The sequence below is a fragment of the Mirounga leonina genome, unplaced genomic scaffold (genome assembly GCF_011800145.1).
Source record: "Mirounga leonina isolate KUSES-001 unplaced genomic scaffold, KU_Mleo_1.0 Mir_104, whole genome shotgun sequence".
In the NCBI taxonomy this organism is placed as follows: domain Eukaryota; kingdom Metazoa; phylum Chordata; class Mammalia; order Carnivora; family Phocidae; genus Mirounga; species Mirounga leonina.
In genome coordinates, this window is record NW_023270231.1 from 15,486,396 (window position 1) to 15,502,458 (window position 16,063).

The following is a 16,063-nucleotide window of genomic DNA, read 5'->3' on the forward strand; positions in this document are numbered from 1 at the left end:
TAGACTCTAGGTTGCATAGTGGACTGACTGCATGCAAGCTGGTGTGGTTTAAGATTTGCTATTATTAAATAACGTCTAGACCCTGTGCATCTCTGTTCTGTGGAATTATCAATCCTCTTCTCCCCCCCCCTTTTTTTTTTCTAATTTGGCATTATTCAGAAACAAAGTATATTAAGAATCCAAATGTTCCTAAACTACTGGAATCATGACTTAGCTCAATTTATAAGAAGCAAAGTCGAGTTGGTCAGCAGATTTGATGGTCTGCTTGTTTAAAAGGCTCTACGGTTTTCTATAGAAAGGGATCTGAGCGAGACATTTTAGCTAATGAATCAAAATCAGATATGTGGTCATTATTGCCTGATTATTACTCCATCTGCTCTGTGCTAACGTGAAAATCAATTACTGTGTCTCTTTCCCACTGACAGCGTATGTTGATCGGGCTGGCAAGAGATCTTCGAGGGATTGCCTTTGCACTGAACACAAAGAGCAGCTACACCATGCTGTTTGACTGGATGTATCCTTATTACAGTGTGACAATACCAGCTCCGTGCACAGAGGGGTGCCAGGCCCCTCGCTTTCGTTTAATAGTATGGCACAGTAGGGAAGAGGAAACAAAGCTAAATGAACTAATGTGTAATCAGCTAAAAATTACAGCACAGTGGCAGCAGTGCAGATAACTGAGCACAGCATTTGGAGACCCAGCTCAGAGAGGTCACTTTTTGGTGCCATTAAATATTGACAACTTAAAAATCACATCCCCAAATGATTGTTTATGTAGGGATTGCAGGGATAATCAGGCCAACATCTTTAACTCAGGATCAATGAATCTTACCATTTGGCATTTTTCGAGGAGATTTGAATTTCTACTCCATCTCAATTAGCAGGTTACTTTATCTCTCAGAGGCTTAATTTATCATGCTACAGTTTTTCGCCATCATGAGAATATTAATGGACGTGAAAAAGGGGAAATAAATGGTCAGGATTTTTCATTTGGTATAAAATCTGAATTTTCCTTTGCCAAGGCTTAGTACAGAGAACAACATCAGTAAACAAAGAAACAAACAAACATCTCCCACAGAAACACCTCTTCACGTAAGAGTGAGACGAGCATGGACTTTGGTGTCAGACCAGGTTTGAAATCCAGCACCCCACTTGCCGTGTAAACCTTGGCAAGTCATTTCACCTGAGTCTTGGTTTTCTCATCTAGAAAAGGAGACATCCAGTATCACATAGCTCACTGTGACCCTTAAAATAGGTAACACACTTTGTATAATGTCCGGAACGTATCTGGGAGTCATAAACAGTTGCTATTAATACTGTTTTAATAATATTGTATGAATCCTCCTTGATCCTAACAGGAAGTGACAATTTACACAAGTCGTATAGGTGTAATATGTTTTCATGTCTTTATACATAAAACCATCAGAACACCTAAAAAGAATTCGATAGCCTTAAAGCTGTTTTATTTTTTAAATTACTCTCTTTCTCAGTTGGCTCTTGAAGTCCTTCTTATCCAAACTTCCTTCATAAATTGAGCTGCAAAAGAAACTTCTTAAAGGCAGTCTTTCCCTATGGATGCCACAGTTAGGCCAAAAACATAGCTAACAAGGGGTCTGGGCATGTTTTAGGGCGAACTCTACGCATTAAAAAAAAATTTTTAACATTAATTTGAATACTGACTTACATTTTTAGTTACTATTAAAACCTACTTCATCAGATATATGTGTCCATAGAAGGGTTAGAGATAAGAATTTTCCATGTCATTGAAGAACCATGTCTTTATATCAGCATACAAAGTACATGTACAGAGACTGTAGTTTTTAACATGGGAAGTCCTAAAAGTCTTTTAACTATGAAGAATAAACTGAAATTACATACGACCTTTTATTTATCTAAACATAAATGGAAGCTCACAAAGTAAAAACTTTCATTTATTTGAAAAATCATAAAAACCTAGTTTTGGCACTTTAAAATTGATGGTGATCTTGAAACCAAGCTGTAACTCCAGGCCTAGTCCAGCAATTAATGTTTCATGTTTCCCTCCTCAACAGTTCCAACCAAGAATCAAGTCCAGAACCTTTCCCCTCAGTGTCAAAGAATATAAATATCTGCCATAATTGATACTGCCTAAAATTCATAGAACATATTATAATTGAAGTTTTTAATTAAGTCTGTTTTCCATTTCCTCCCTAAGCTTCGTCTTTTGGGCACCTAGCTGAAATGAAACTTTTGTCCAGCAGATGGCAGACAATAGCGACAATAGCAAATGGAAGGCCATGGGACTCAATGTTTTGTTTTGAACTGGAAACTATTGTCTCCTCCATGTGACCATAGATGTTGATGTTATTAGGGCCAGTGGTGGAGGGCGAAGTGTTAGTTATGCAGGAAGCTATGTTAGATTGCCGAACAGGATGGCTTGGTACCGGCTTTGCTTATAATAATTGAGTTTCAGTAGCAAATCAGCTTCCTTGGGAAAAGGCCAAAGGCTTTTCATAATTGTATTGACAACAAAATGAATATGATAAATGGTGTTCATTCAGTTGAGACAAGATTTATAGTTTTCCTTTGGGCAAGGGATGAAGAGCAAATATTTATAATAATAGTAAAATTTGTTTAAAAGTTACATTATTTGATAATTCAAAAAGCTTTATTAAAATATTTTGAAATACTTTAAGCAGTTTCAGGTGATAAGGTATAGATTCTTTTCAAAGTATTCTAGTAAAGTAAAAATGAATAAGTATATGGTAAAAAAAAAAAAAACAACAAACATGGATATGAAAGTCATTTATTCTTCCTGAAATATTGATATGTCAAACCGTCAGTGATGATTCCCACATTACTGCTGGGGAAAGTTTATTTTTGCTTTTTATCCACACAAATGTGTGTTCTTTAATTTGTTATACAGTCCTTAGCATGCAGAAGAAATGTCCTATAAGAGCATATGTCATCTTAAAGTCAAAATGCATTTTATTTATGACGATTATTTGATAAAATGCTATTTTAGTGGTTAGCTATTTAATTCAAAAACATTTCTGTAAACACTGACTGCATTAACTGCTACACGAACTGCATTGCTTATCACTGTCCTTCCAAAACCAAATTGCCTGCAACTACATAGCAAACATGTTGATAAATTGTTCTGTTCCTGGAGAATTGAAGAATCGTTGATACACTTCTTTGCCCCTATAGTGAGAACACGACAATATAAAAGCACCTTACCTTGTAGTGCATTTAGTCACCTTGTTTAGACTTTTCCCAGATCATACTTAGACTGCTGAGTGTCAAAAATCCAGACGGCAATTGGAAAAAAAAGAGAAGAAAAAGGAAAGTGTATGATCGTCATAACCTGATCTCTGAGTCCACTGGTTTTCAGTCAGGTCATGGGTGCTGTTTATTAGTATGCATAAACACATCATACAAAGACAAGACCATGTGGAGGGATATAGAAGGGCGCAAACCTCAGAATAAAACAGTCGTGGATTCCAGTCCTGGCTTCACCACTTAACCTGTGGGGCCTTGGGGAACTTCCTTACTGTCTCAGAATCAGTTTTCTCTTCCACAAAACAGGGTTAATCATACCTGTCTCACAGGTATAGTGTAAAAAGTGAGTGAACTGACATCTATAAAGGGCCCACTATAATGTCTGACACAAAGTAAATACTCCACCACTGTTGTTAGTTCCTCTCCTTGATATGGGATGAGACAAATGAATCCCATTTGCTCACTTATTCAGCAAATTTGGCTAAGGACTGTGCTAGGTTTCATGAGGGATGTAGATTACTTAGACTCAAATCCTATCCCAAAATGAGCTTGTAATTAAATAGAGTCTGTTAGATACCTACATAAATGACTGTAATAAAATATAGAAGGTGATGAGTGCCATAACAACAGATACAAATAGAGTGATTGCATTTAGCTGGGGAATCAGAAAGGGCTCTGTCAAAGTGCAGATATTTCCCTGGATCTTACAAAACAAGTAGTAAAGTAAACCTGAAAAATCACTGTTCAGCAAGCATTGTTTTAAGTACTATGTGTCAGGCCTGAGGAATGAATAAAAGGATTGCTTTTTACCAGAATGAGTAAGATGGACGGCTCTTTAGAAGCTCACAATCTAGTGGATATAACATACTAATATTCACTAGTATAACATACTAATGAACAGTCAATGTGTTGTCACAAAGATGTATGCAAAGGGCCATATGAACATGTAAGAGGAAGAGATTGGCATTTTGGGCCAAAAAATAAAAATTAAAAAAAGTAGGCTTCCCAGGGAAGTGAAAGTTGGGCAAAGTGTTGAAAGTTGAATAGGCATTTGCTAGACAGGAGAGAAAGGAGAGACTTCCAGCAGCATTTGGCTTTGTGGACAAAGGTACACCTGTTTTGCATTCGTGGAGTACCTTTAAAATAAGCTGTGAACTGGCAGGCTGTTTCTCTTCTGGAATCACATCCTCACACCCCTGTCTCCTAACAGTTTTAAGAAAAACTCCTTTATTGCCTTCTAGGATATTTCTGTGCTTCCCCTACTATGAGATCCCAGGGGGAGAGAATTACGTTTTTACTCATTTCTGTTTTCTTGGGGCCCAGCACATAGTAAGTTAAACTAACTCTGCGGTGGGTGGATGGATGGGTGGTGGTTGTCAAAAAGGAAACCCCATACTTCTCATTTTGTTGTATTTGGCATCTGATTAAGGCAATGTCACATCATTAATGCTTATGATCTTTCACTTATCTGATGGAGACGTTAGGAATTCATCAAGAAGGTTTAGGTGAAAGCAATAGGTCTGTGCCTCTTCTACCTAAGGGCTCCCACTGTCTTCCTGCTTTCCATATATACGTAGTCCTCACAGGCCCTGGAAAATTAAACTCTGAGAGAAGGTTCTGCTTCTCACCCTGTAATCTGAGTCTGGCACTCTTGCTCTGAAGCCCTTTTCACCTCCCTGCTCGGTAGGCCTCTACTCTGCTTCCCAGTAATCACTCATTTTCTCTGTGGCAGTCACCTCTGTCAGAAGCATATTAGAATTGGCCCCACTCTCATTCCACACAGAAAAGGGAGCATCCCCTCATATCCCCCGGCTTTCTCCCATAGTGCATGCAGTGTGCTCTGAAAAATAGGATGGGCCTGATGCCTTTAGAATGCCTGGCAAAGGGGCTTGCGTGGGCCTAGGGTACTCTGAGATTCCGAGACTTGGGTCTTTGCCGTTTCCTGACAAGCCTTTCCAATGCTTTTCCACCAGTGATCACCAAGTTCGTGCCCAGGGGATCTCTTGGTGGAATCCTTTCTCACCTGTGCTCCTCTGGCACTGCTTCCAAATTTTGGTACCCGGAGCATCTCTACTAGATGTCAGCCACTCACACTTGAGGATGAATTCCCCAAGAATAAAAGCCATGCCTTACTTGTCTCTGGATCCCTCGCCCCTAGTGCAGTAAATAGCACATAGTATCTATGCTCTGTTGAAAATAGCATATTTCCGGGCGCCTGGGTGGCTCAGTTGGTTAAGCGACTGCCTTCGGCTCAGGTCATGATCCTGGAGTCCTGGGATCGAGTCCCACATTGGGCTCCCTGCTCGGCGGAGAGTCTGCTTCTCCTCCCTCTCATGTGCTCTCTCTCTCTCTCATTCTGTCTCAAATAAATAAATAAAATCTTTAAAAAAAAAAAAAGAAAATAGCATATTTCCTACAACATGGAAAAACAGTAAGTTATCTGACAATAGCCAAGATAGAATTAATAATTAAGTTCATTGATTTCATTTTTTTTCCTTTTTATCCAACTGAAACCTTATGTATACACACTTCTTATCTCCTTTCTCCACCTTATTAACCTTTGTAGTACTTTCTAACATAACATATATGTCTTTTATTTATTTTCTGTCTTTTCTTATTAGAATATAAATTCCATGAGGGCAGGAATTTTTCAGTGTTTGGTTCACTGGTGTCTCCAGAGAGTCTAAAACAATGAATAGATAGTTCTACAAAAGGCCTTCAGTAAATACTTGTTAAGTAAATTCTTTCAACATATACAAATACAATATATACAAATACAGAGACTTAACATTGTATATCTGGGGAGACGAAGTATTGCCTTTTGCAATTTTAGGGAGCTTGCCACTCTTAAGGGATTAGAAGCCTTATTTTCATTGGAAGAAATAAATAGATAGTTCTAATCGAATACGCTATACCTCATTTTAAGGTTGACAAGTTTACAGCAACAAATATTTATTGGAATCAACTTTGCGCCAGGTCCATGTGTACAGCAAGTGCCTTGGTCCTGCCCTCAAGAAGTGTATAATAGAATAGGAGAGATAAAGAAATACAAAAGCACTAGCTAGCACAGGGTACCATAGCCATACATAGGAAACATACCTAACCAAGTCTTAGGGGAGGGGGAGGCCAGGGAGGCTTCTGAGGGACAAATAGCAATAGCGGGGGGCATGGTAGGGAAGCACAGTCTGCCCTTTAGAAACTCACTTTCTAATGGGGCAGGCAGATAACACAAGCAAGCAACCCTAGTAGAATCTGTTGTTAAGAGATACGGGGTCAGAGTGCTCATTGAACGTAGATGAGGAAGAGATTGATGCCTTTTGGCAAACGAGACAAAGTTTCACCATCCCAGGGGAAGTGAACTTGAGCTAGGTTGAAAGAGGAATGGGTTAAAGCAGAAGAAGCCGAATGTAGAGGAATGGAGACAAGAGAGTTGGCATCTGTGGATTTGCAGAGAATTAAGAACAGCTGAACCATGGATAGGGCAGGAGTACAAAGAGATGAATCTGGAGGTATGCAGGACTGGGTCTTAAAGATCCTTGTATGCTATCCTAAGGAATATGAAATATATTCTAAGAACAGGGGAAAAAATAGTGATCTTTTTCATCATGGAGATCTCTACCCATACCACACAGGGAAGGAACGCCATTAAGTGATTCAGTTCAGCACTTTCATTGAAACAAAAAGACAAGTACATTGGAAAACATCAGAAAGAGAGAGACCTAGAGAATAGGAAAAGAAAAAGGAAAGGAAGGAGTGGCACAGCAAGAGTTTTTTTTCTGCTGCAGTTTTAGGCCTTAATTTTCTATTTATGTGTCCATTTGTCAAGGAGGAGGTCAGTTATGGCTTAAAGGGCCAGTGGCAGTGAGGCAGGTTTTCCAGGTTCCGATGGTCTCCGCCATTGACTTATCAGAGGCATACACTTCTTACTATTGATGAGGACGTGTGAGAATTTCTCCTTGGGTGTACATGGGACTACCTTTTAGCTGACCCTGAGTATATTAAAAGTTACCCGAAGCTTTTCTTCAAGCTAACATCTCCAGTGTTCCCTGGATCAACTGCAGTGGGACCAAGCAGAGCAAGTCAACAACTTAAAAAAACAAAAAGAGAATAGGCAGTTTCTAAGCTGAAAGATAGATGTATGAGGGTTATTATTACTATTTCCCTCTACTTCTATGTATTTTCAAAATTTCATAATAAACATTTTTTTCTTAAGTAGTTTAATGCCCAAGAAACTGGTATTAACAATTCAAATATATCTTTATCCTCATTAAATTTCTCTTCCTTTCCTACAGTATTAAGCACAATTCTTTAAATGTGTTACTTGCATGATACTTTTGGGGTGTGTCTTTTATTTATAGTGTGTACCAAGAATGAAGGAACATAATGTATGGGATATGTTACAAAGAAGAGCAAATCATTTACAGTCCCCCCAGAAATGTACAGCTGTGCAGGTTAGGGAGAGCAATTTATAAAATTGCCATTGTATACTAAACATAGAGCAAATGTGGATTCCTTTTTTGCTTTTTAAGTGCCACTAATTTTCAGGAACAATATTTCTTTTGACCCTTAAGTTCTTTAACAGGCTTTTTAAAAGGTACCCCACATATCTTCCCATTCTTCAGAGGACGATCGAGCGGTGGTATGGAGAGCCAGCATGTACCACTCCCATCTTAAAACTTATGGCAGAACTGATGCAAAATAGGTAAGAAGTGCACTGGGAGAGAAAAAAAAAATCGCTATTTGGCAGCATCTCCAGAGGTCAGATTTTCCTGCCTGCTATGTGTATATTTAAGGCTTAGCAAGAACTCAGGAACCAGAAGGTTTAAAATAACTGGTGAAAGCAATAAAATTAGAGACATAAGGTTGAGACCCCTTGGGAGAAAGAACTTAGGTGTGTGAGGTGGAAGACTACCACCACCATTATTTAAAATATTCAAAGCACAAATGGAGGAAGGGCAGCTATTTTTACCGTTTCAGGGCTTAACTGAATTCTGTAGACTTTTAAGGCAGAAAAGAAGTTTAGAGGTCTCCGAGTTGAGCTGCTTTCTTTATGAAGAAGGGAACTGAGTCCCAGAGCAGTTCATGGACTCATAGTTTGTCTCAGGAGCCCCCGGGATTGTCCCTGCTTTGACTTCTAAGTTATCCTTCTTCCTCTTTGGCAGTATGCATGTATGTGGATGATTTGTGTGCTCAACGTTTTCATTTAAATTGCTATGACAATAAACAGGGGTGCCTATATCTTTTCGAATTACTGTTTTCATTTGGGAGAGGGAATGTAAATGCCCAGTAGTGGAACTGCTGGATCATCTGGTAGTTCTAGTTTTAGTTTTTTGAGCACCCTCCATACCACTTTTCACAGTGGCTGCACCATTTTGCATTCCATCAACAGTGCACAAGGGTTCCTTTTTCTCCACATTCTCGCCAACACTTGTTATTTCTTGTCTTTTTGACTCTAGCCATTGTAACAGGTGTAAGCTATAATCTCATGGTGGTTCTGAAACTAATATGACACTGTCTGTTAATTATACTTCAATAAAAAAATTTTAAGAGTGAAAAATAGCATAAATAGCAACTACAACACTTCTTTTTTTTTACAGCTACAACACTTCTTAAAAATTGCCTAAAAACTTAAAAATAAAGAAAAAATTGCCTAGTTGACCTTATAATTTGCACAAACCAGCAGAGATTCAAATACTCTGCATGTAAATGTTAACAAAGATGTAGCTAAAAGAGAAAAACTGCAAAAAGCTAATTGGTTTTACCTCTTTAAAATATGTCATTATGAATGTGGCTTCACACCAAATTACCTGTCACATAGCCATCCTATTTCATCAGTTCCTCTTTGTAAACTGCGTGTTGGAAGGGAGATATCCAGACAGAGAAGGAGTATGGACTGCAGCTGTAATTTAGCTCTCATGCTGGGTTTTTCACAGTAATAATTTAAAATCTATTAAACAAGAGGTGGGAAAAGACCTGTCAAATAAAGAAATGTGAGTATTACTCTTTTTAAGGCTGTTTGTTTTTTAAAAACTATTCTCGTATGTATCTTAGATAAGGGTAGCTATGTATTTCATATTAGAAATTTGTTTTTATGAAATTATGATGTTTTCAACCAAATAATTGATATTATATATTGCTGATATAACATTTAATACTAAATGAAAAAATCATTCCATTATATATTATATTTTATACCTGCCGTAGGCAAATGATTCATATATATCTAGCACAATTATCATATAAGAAGTACCTAGTGAAAATCTGTAACCTCAGAAAATGTTATCTTGTCTATATTTCTCCAGAATCTAATGTGAATTATGTATGTACATTTCTTTAGTCAATAATTTTATGCCAACAATCAAAAGGTTCACAATATTTCTAATAAGTTATCATTGCACCTTATTCTAAAGCATTTTGAAAAAGCATGGAGAAGCAACAATTCATCATTCCTGGCAAAAGGACTTTAGCAAGTATCTTTGCTTTTTTGGTATCTCTTTGCTAGGACCTGGTTTCATATTTTTTGCTAGTCCTTTAAAAATATATACCATTATTTCTTGAAAGCACAGACACCAGGCATATCAGAACCAGCTAAAGCCAAACTGATGTTTAAAAAGCAAATATTATGTTATAATGGCATATCAGTCCTTTGTCCTGTTCATACTGTTCCCCCACCTGTCAGGAACCAGAGAAGTAGAATTGTTCTCATTTAGAACTTCTAGGACTTCTTTCTCTTGATCTGAGCTATGTACAATGGAAACTATAGTCTGACTGGAATTTAATGTATTTGAAATATGCTTGAAGTTTCAGGTGATTCATTATGCATATGAACAGTATTAAAAGTACCTAGATCTTCTATCCATCACTTGAGAATTTGTTTTAAAAATATGTATGGGGCACTCAGGAGATTGCAAATGTAAACCTCTATCCAGGTATTTATATAAACTTACATATACACACCTGGATTTTGTTATGTACTATCTATCAACCACTTTGCATGAAAAGAGAAGAGAGTAAGAGGTCTGCAATATAGGATGTCAAGATATTGTTTTGATAGATAAAAGTGAATCCTTTAATCAGCAAATGAATGAAATTAACTCTTCTTAATTGTCCTAATGTCTTTATAATGAGAAATCAGCATACATATTTTATCAACACTTGTTTAATGGAATGCCATTTTAAAAAAATGATCATTGTAGGGGCGCCTAGATGGCTCAGTCAGTTAAGCATCTGACTCTTGGTTTCCGCCCAGGTCACGATCTCATGGGTTGTGAGATCAAGCCCACCTCGGGCTCTGTACTCAACAGGGAGTCTGCTTGAGATTCTCTCCCTCTGCCCCTCCCCCACTCACGCTCGCATACACGTGCTCTCTCTCAAATAAATAAATAAATCTTTTTAAAAAGGGGATAGTCGTACTGCTGCTACTTCTAATAAATGAAAATGGTAGGCACTTTAAATCTACATCTGGTTTCTTTATCTACATATAGAGTCTGATTTTTGGCTGTATTTCTTAGATCCCAGCGTTTGAATTTTGATGTATCATCTCCTAATGGAATTCTTCTCTTCAGAGAAGCTAGTAAAATGATTTGCACTTATGGTGAGTATCTTTTTCCGTATTTGTCTCAGCAATATAACTTTATCTCTTCGGAGAAAAGAAAGATGTTAGTTATTTTGTTCTTTTGAACCTTCCTATCTGTATGAATTTGTGAAGTGGGTAATAGGAGTGCAGAAAGCCAGAGCTATCCTACTGGCATCGAAAGTAAGTAAGCAGCATGCCTTTGACTACAAATCATGCCTGAACAACTTGATGAATTTCCTTTGGATAAAATTGCAGTGTCAGTGAGCAAAGGGAATACACTAGATAGAATACTGAAAAGTTAGAGCCTATTCAAAATTGCCAAAAGTTACATCAGGGAATTTGCTACTGTGAATCAAGGAATGCTTAGACCAGTATGTCACCAGCACTGAATTTTGGAAAAATATCCTGCTAAAGAGCAGTAAATATTTTATTACAGTGAGTTTTTGGGCACTGCACCCTTAGAATCAGAGTTCTATAGTAAAGCTGGTCCTATTCAATTATTGTCAAAAAATTCGGTTAGCGGTTACAGTTGAACCTTAAAACTACCATAAACCCTAATACTTGCCAATTCTGACAGCTTCATCAATGAAATTCTCAACTCTCTGAGATCTTTATGGAGCCTGGGCATGGGGGGAGGATGGATAAGAATCCTCTGTTCTACTTTGCCCCATGAATGCTGCCTCCAGGCTGGGCTCTGTGCGGTGCTCTTCTTGAGAGATGGTTCCCTGTGTCCTCTCCTCTTCTTCTCTGTTTTGCCTGTTGGTTCTTACTTTTCCAAATCAGTAGCCAACTCTGAGTACATTTGGTCTCAAAAATTACCCGTAATTTTCATATTTCTTTTTGAGCACCTTGAAACAGATTTTGCAAAATTTTGTAAAGCCTCTTTAAGTGTCTGTGTGTGTGTGAGTGTGTCCACACATATGTATAGGAACAACCACTAAAAGTGTATCACCTTTTTAAAAGTAAAAGCCTGTTTTGTTTTGTTTTGTTTTTTTAAAAAAGGCAGAAAAATAAAAATTGTTTTCACTTCAAAACCCATTCTGGGATGATAATCTATATGCATTGTAGGCCTCTGTTAAAAGTGCTTAGTCTTAATTGTGCATTTGATTTTTAGAGTTTGAGATTGTAAGTGTATGAAAACTCCAGAAAGCACCTATTTAAGGCAGTAAACTTTCACTCTCCTATATTCATCTGTACCAGCAACTACATTGTCACAATTTTTTTTATCTGTTGGAAGTAGACACTTTAGAATCATATAAAGTAGAAATGCTTTGCCTCCTAAAGGTAAAAATTGACCCCTTCTCAAATATTCTCAATGCAGTTTGCTGTACTTCCAGTGTGTATCTAACTCCTTTCATTGTTTTACCAAAGATAAATGTCTGGACCATTTTCCAAAATGGTATCTTAGAAAAAGCATAGTTTTGGGGACACCTGGGGGGCTTAGTTGGTTAAGAATCCAACTCTTGATGTCAGCTCAGGTCTTGATCTCAGAGTCATGAATTCAAGTCCCACACTGGGCACCACACTGGGAATGGAGCCTACTTAAAAAAACGAAAAAGGGTGCCTGGGTGGCTCAGTTGGTTAAGCGACTGCCTTCGGCTCAGGTCATGATCCTGGAGTCCCGGGATCGAGTCCCACATCGGGCTCCCTGCTCGGCAGGGAGTCTGCTTCTCCCTCTGACCCTCCCCCTTCTCATGCTCTCTCTCTATCTCATTCTCTCTCAAATGAATAAATAAAATCTTAAAAAAAAAAAAAAAAAGAAAAAGCATAGTTTTTGAAGATTAAAAGCTCTGAGTACCAATCATAGTACCAACCCTTATCAACTCCATGCCCATCAGCCAAGACACCATACTTCTTTGTGCCTTGTTTTCTCATACACGAAAATAGGAATAATGACTACCTACTGACCTACTCGTCTACTTAGAAGAGGTGGTTAAGTGAGCTACTCTGGGTAAAGGGCTTGGCACAGGGTGTGACATGGAATGGCATTCGGCGAACATGCATCTCCTTGATCCAAAGCCATTCTCTTAGACTCACAGAACCAGCCTTCTTTGGACAGGGTTTCACTGACCACATCACTTTTTGGTTCTACTCTTGGCTGGGACCACACCGCCCTGCTTCCTTCTGCCTATAATAAGTGCTTCGCTTCTATTTCCTCGCTTTTAAAAAGGAAATAATATTTCTTATTAGGAAACAATGTACGTATAAGAATTGCTTAGTAGTTGATAGAGCTTTAACTGTGGAAATGTCAGATTTCTGTTATCAATCACAATTGTATCTTTCCTTCTTTTTCTCGATCCAGTTTCTTTCACTAAGTGTAATTTTTCCTTTGGGGCTTATTCACTATTACATTAGGACTGATAAGAGCAGTGACTTTCTCGTCCAGTGTTACTGGACCTCTAGGACAGAATGTATGTCCAGCAAGTGACACCAAGAACAATCTCAGAATAATGCCAAATCTATCGGCTTCAGAAGCTATCCAGTCCTCTGTCATGTTGTCTGACATAGGCAAGGCATTGCAGCAAAAGCTGAGAAACTTAACTATGTGAGGATTACATTGGAAGAAGAAGAGGGGGAGCAGACAGAAGGAGAGAGAGGAAGAGTGGGAAGAAGAGAAAGGAGGTGAAGCAGAAAAGAGAAAAAACCTTCAAAGCATTCTTGAGAAGGAAAGCCAGTACGTTTTCTTACCCTAAAGAAAAACTAGGGCATTAAAGCAAGGCTCTGCACCTTGGCTTGGACTAATAATAATGGAAGCTTTTATTTTTTAATTAGCTATTACATGCCTGCTCCTACACTAGACCATTTATCATTCATTAGCCTATCAGATCCTCAAGGTGGGTATTTTTCTGCCACTCAGTACTCATTTTGCCTTGGATAAGTTGCTTAGCCTTTCTTGCTTCAGTTCCCTGTTAGACGGAGAAAAGAATACCTACTTCATAAGGTGGTTACGAGGATTCAGTTCAATAGTGCATGGCAAGCTCTTAGACCAGTTAGCTTCTGTGATGACTGTGATGAAGAAATCGAAGCTCACAGAGATTAAGAAACTTGCCAAAGATTGCATAGCTACCAAGTAGTTGAATTCAAATTTCATTCAGTCTGTATAACTTCAAACAATAGTCCTGTAGGACTCCTCCATAGTCCTTATTGCCACTTGGGAGTTGCCACAGGAAGATTGTGCCTTGGGTGTTTATGAGGAAGCACAGTTCTTTAAAGTATGGTGATTTCTATCCTAAAACTTAAGGGAAACCAAAGGCTCCGTGGAAAAATGTCCTTCAACTTTGTCAGCCCTGACTTCAACACATGCACTTTACATAGAATGATAGAAAAATATCTTTTGCCCTTCACTGATTCCCATGCTGGCCCCCATCAGCCAAGCTGATTTGATCTATCTTCACCCCCTGTAATGCTTTATTACCCATGCTTTTACCTCTGGAGACTGTAATATGCTCATGGAGGGAGATCATGTGGTCACCATCCAGGAGGCTGGAAGATAAGGGAGAGCATGACTGGGGGGACACAGAAGAGCAGCATTATTTATTTCTTTGGTAAGCCAAGCGGAAGGGAGGGGAAACCCATGGAGGAAAGAGGCCAGAACATTCTGTGATTCCTTCTGTCCCCATCTTCACTGGATTTCTTCTCTGCTCACGTCTCATGGGCAGTGTTTGGGCAGTCAGTGATTGGGGTGGTGCAGAACAGGGAGGACTCTTTTTCATTAGCACCTGATTTGTTGCATATTTTGTGGAACACCTCTACCTTGCTGCTCAGTGAGACTGGCAGAAAAATAATACTTTTGATATGCTGTTTTATTTATCTGCATTCTGTCATGATATACTTTGATGTAAGTTTTTAATTTTGCTTCAGCTCTCAGCCGTTCTCGCCGTTACAGCTCAGGGTCAGCAAGGAGGTCAGCCACAGTAGCACAAAACAATTTCCTGTTTGTACAGCCCAGGTAACATTTGGATGAGGATTAAATTTTACCACATTTTCTACTAGCCCAAGCCTATTATTTCTAATGAGTTTTAAATTGCTTCAAGAACATGTATTTCAAAACTTAGTGCTGTGATCCATTCAGCCTGAGCAACTTAATAAAAGAAATTTCTTTCTTAAATTTTTGGTTAAAATGTTGCATGCAGTGTAATAAATGTTATTACTTTGGAAGCCGACTTCTCAGTTTTAAGAACTGGATGTTTTTTATGCTCAATTTCCATTTGTCTAATCTCTTCTTCCCTTAGCCTCTGGGTACTGGTATCTTTAGTGACATCTATTGGTTGAAGAGTGCACAGAAGGGAGAAATAGTGATTATTCTCATAAGACTAGCCAAAATGGAACTGCTTTTATTCCTTCCTTAGATAACCTGATTTAAGAAAGCTCAGTGTGGGGCGCCTGGGTGGCTCAGTTGGTTGGGTGGCTGCCTTCGGCTCAGGTCATGATCCTGGAGTCCCGGGATCGAGTCCCACGTCAGGCTCCCTGCTCAGCAGGGAGTCTCCTTCTCCCTCTGACCCTCCTCCCTCTCATGCTCTCTGTCCCTCATTCTCTCTCTCCCAAATAAATAAAATCTTAAAAAAAAAAAAAAAAATCTCAGTGTGCGAAAATCTAAACTTTGAAAATGGATGGAACAGTTATGATTATTCACTACATATAAGAATTTATATCAGGGTTCTTTAAGCAGTATATATGCTCCAGGTGCATTTAAGGTATGACTTAATTATATCCTTAAAATGGATTTGTAAAGCAATGTACAAGCCACTGTTACTTATTGTGACCTAGAAAACAGACTAGTGGCTTTCCAGCTGGATTTTGCAGAGCCCAAGAGATCCGTGTAAGTACCATCGAGGCTCTCCAGATAGCGGGGAGGAAAGCACCCTCCTGCCACCTTGACCAGAACCTTGTTTGGGCAGTCAGTGATTGGGGTGGTGCAGAACAGGGAGGACTTTGGCAATAATGCTGCTCTTCTGTGTCCTCCTATGTCCTCCTATGTCTCCTATGCCTTCTGTGTCCAGCTATGTAGTTGTGCTAGGTTTGTTTGTAAAGGGGATCACCTTTTGAAAATTTTTTTCTTAAAGACCTTGAAAATTACTGGCATGTACTATTAGAAACGTTGTAAGAATGAAGGATTATGATTGTATATTTATGTTTGAGTGATTACAAAAAGATAGTTGAAGAGTACTTTGGTCCTGAAATAACTAGAGACTTCAAAAATATCACCAGGAAATAACAGTTCTGGAA

At 38.6% G+C, this 16,063-nt stretch overlaps 1 protein-coding gene across 2 annotated transcripts in view; it reads left to right on the plus strand.

Annotated features, from left to right (window-relative positions):
* RANBP17 (RAN binding protein 17) overlaps positions 1-16,063 on the plus strand; it is a 323,820-nt gene that overhangs the window by 258,031 nt on the left and 49,726 nt on the right. For both annotated transcript variants that reach the window (XM_035014133.1, XM_035014141.1), the window contains 3 exons: positions 426-514; positions 7,856-7,963; positions 10,773-10,855. In XM_035014133.1, coding sequence (XP_034870024.1) covers positions 426-514; positions 7,856-7,963; positions 10,773-10,855 — 280 coding nt within the window. The remainder of the gene's footprint in view (positions 1-425; positions 515-7,855; positions 7,964-10,772; positions 10,856-16,063) is intronic.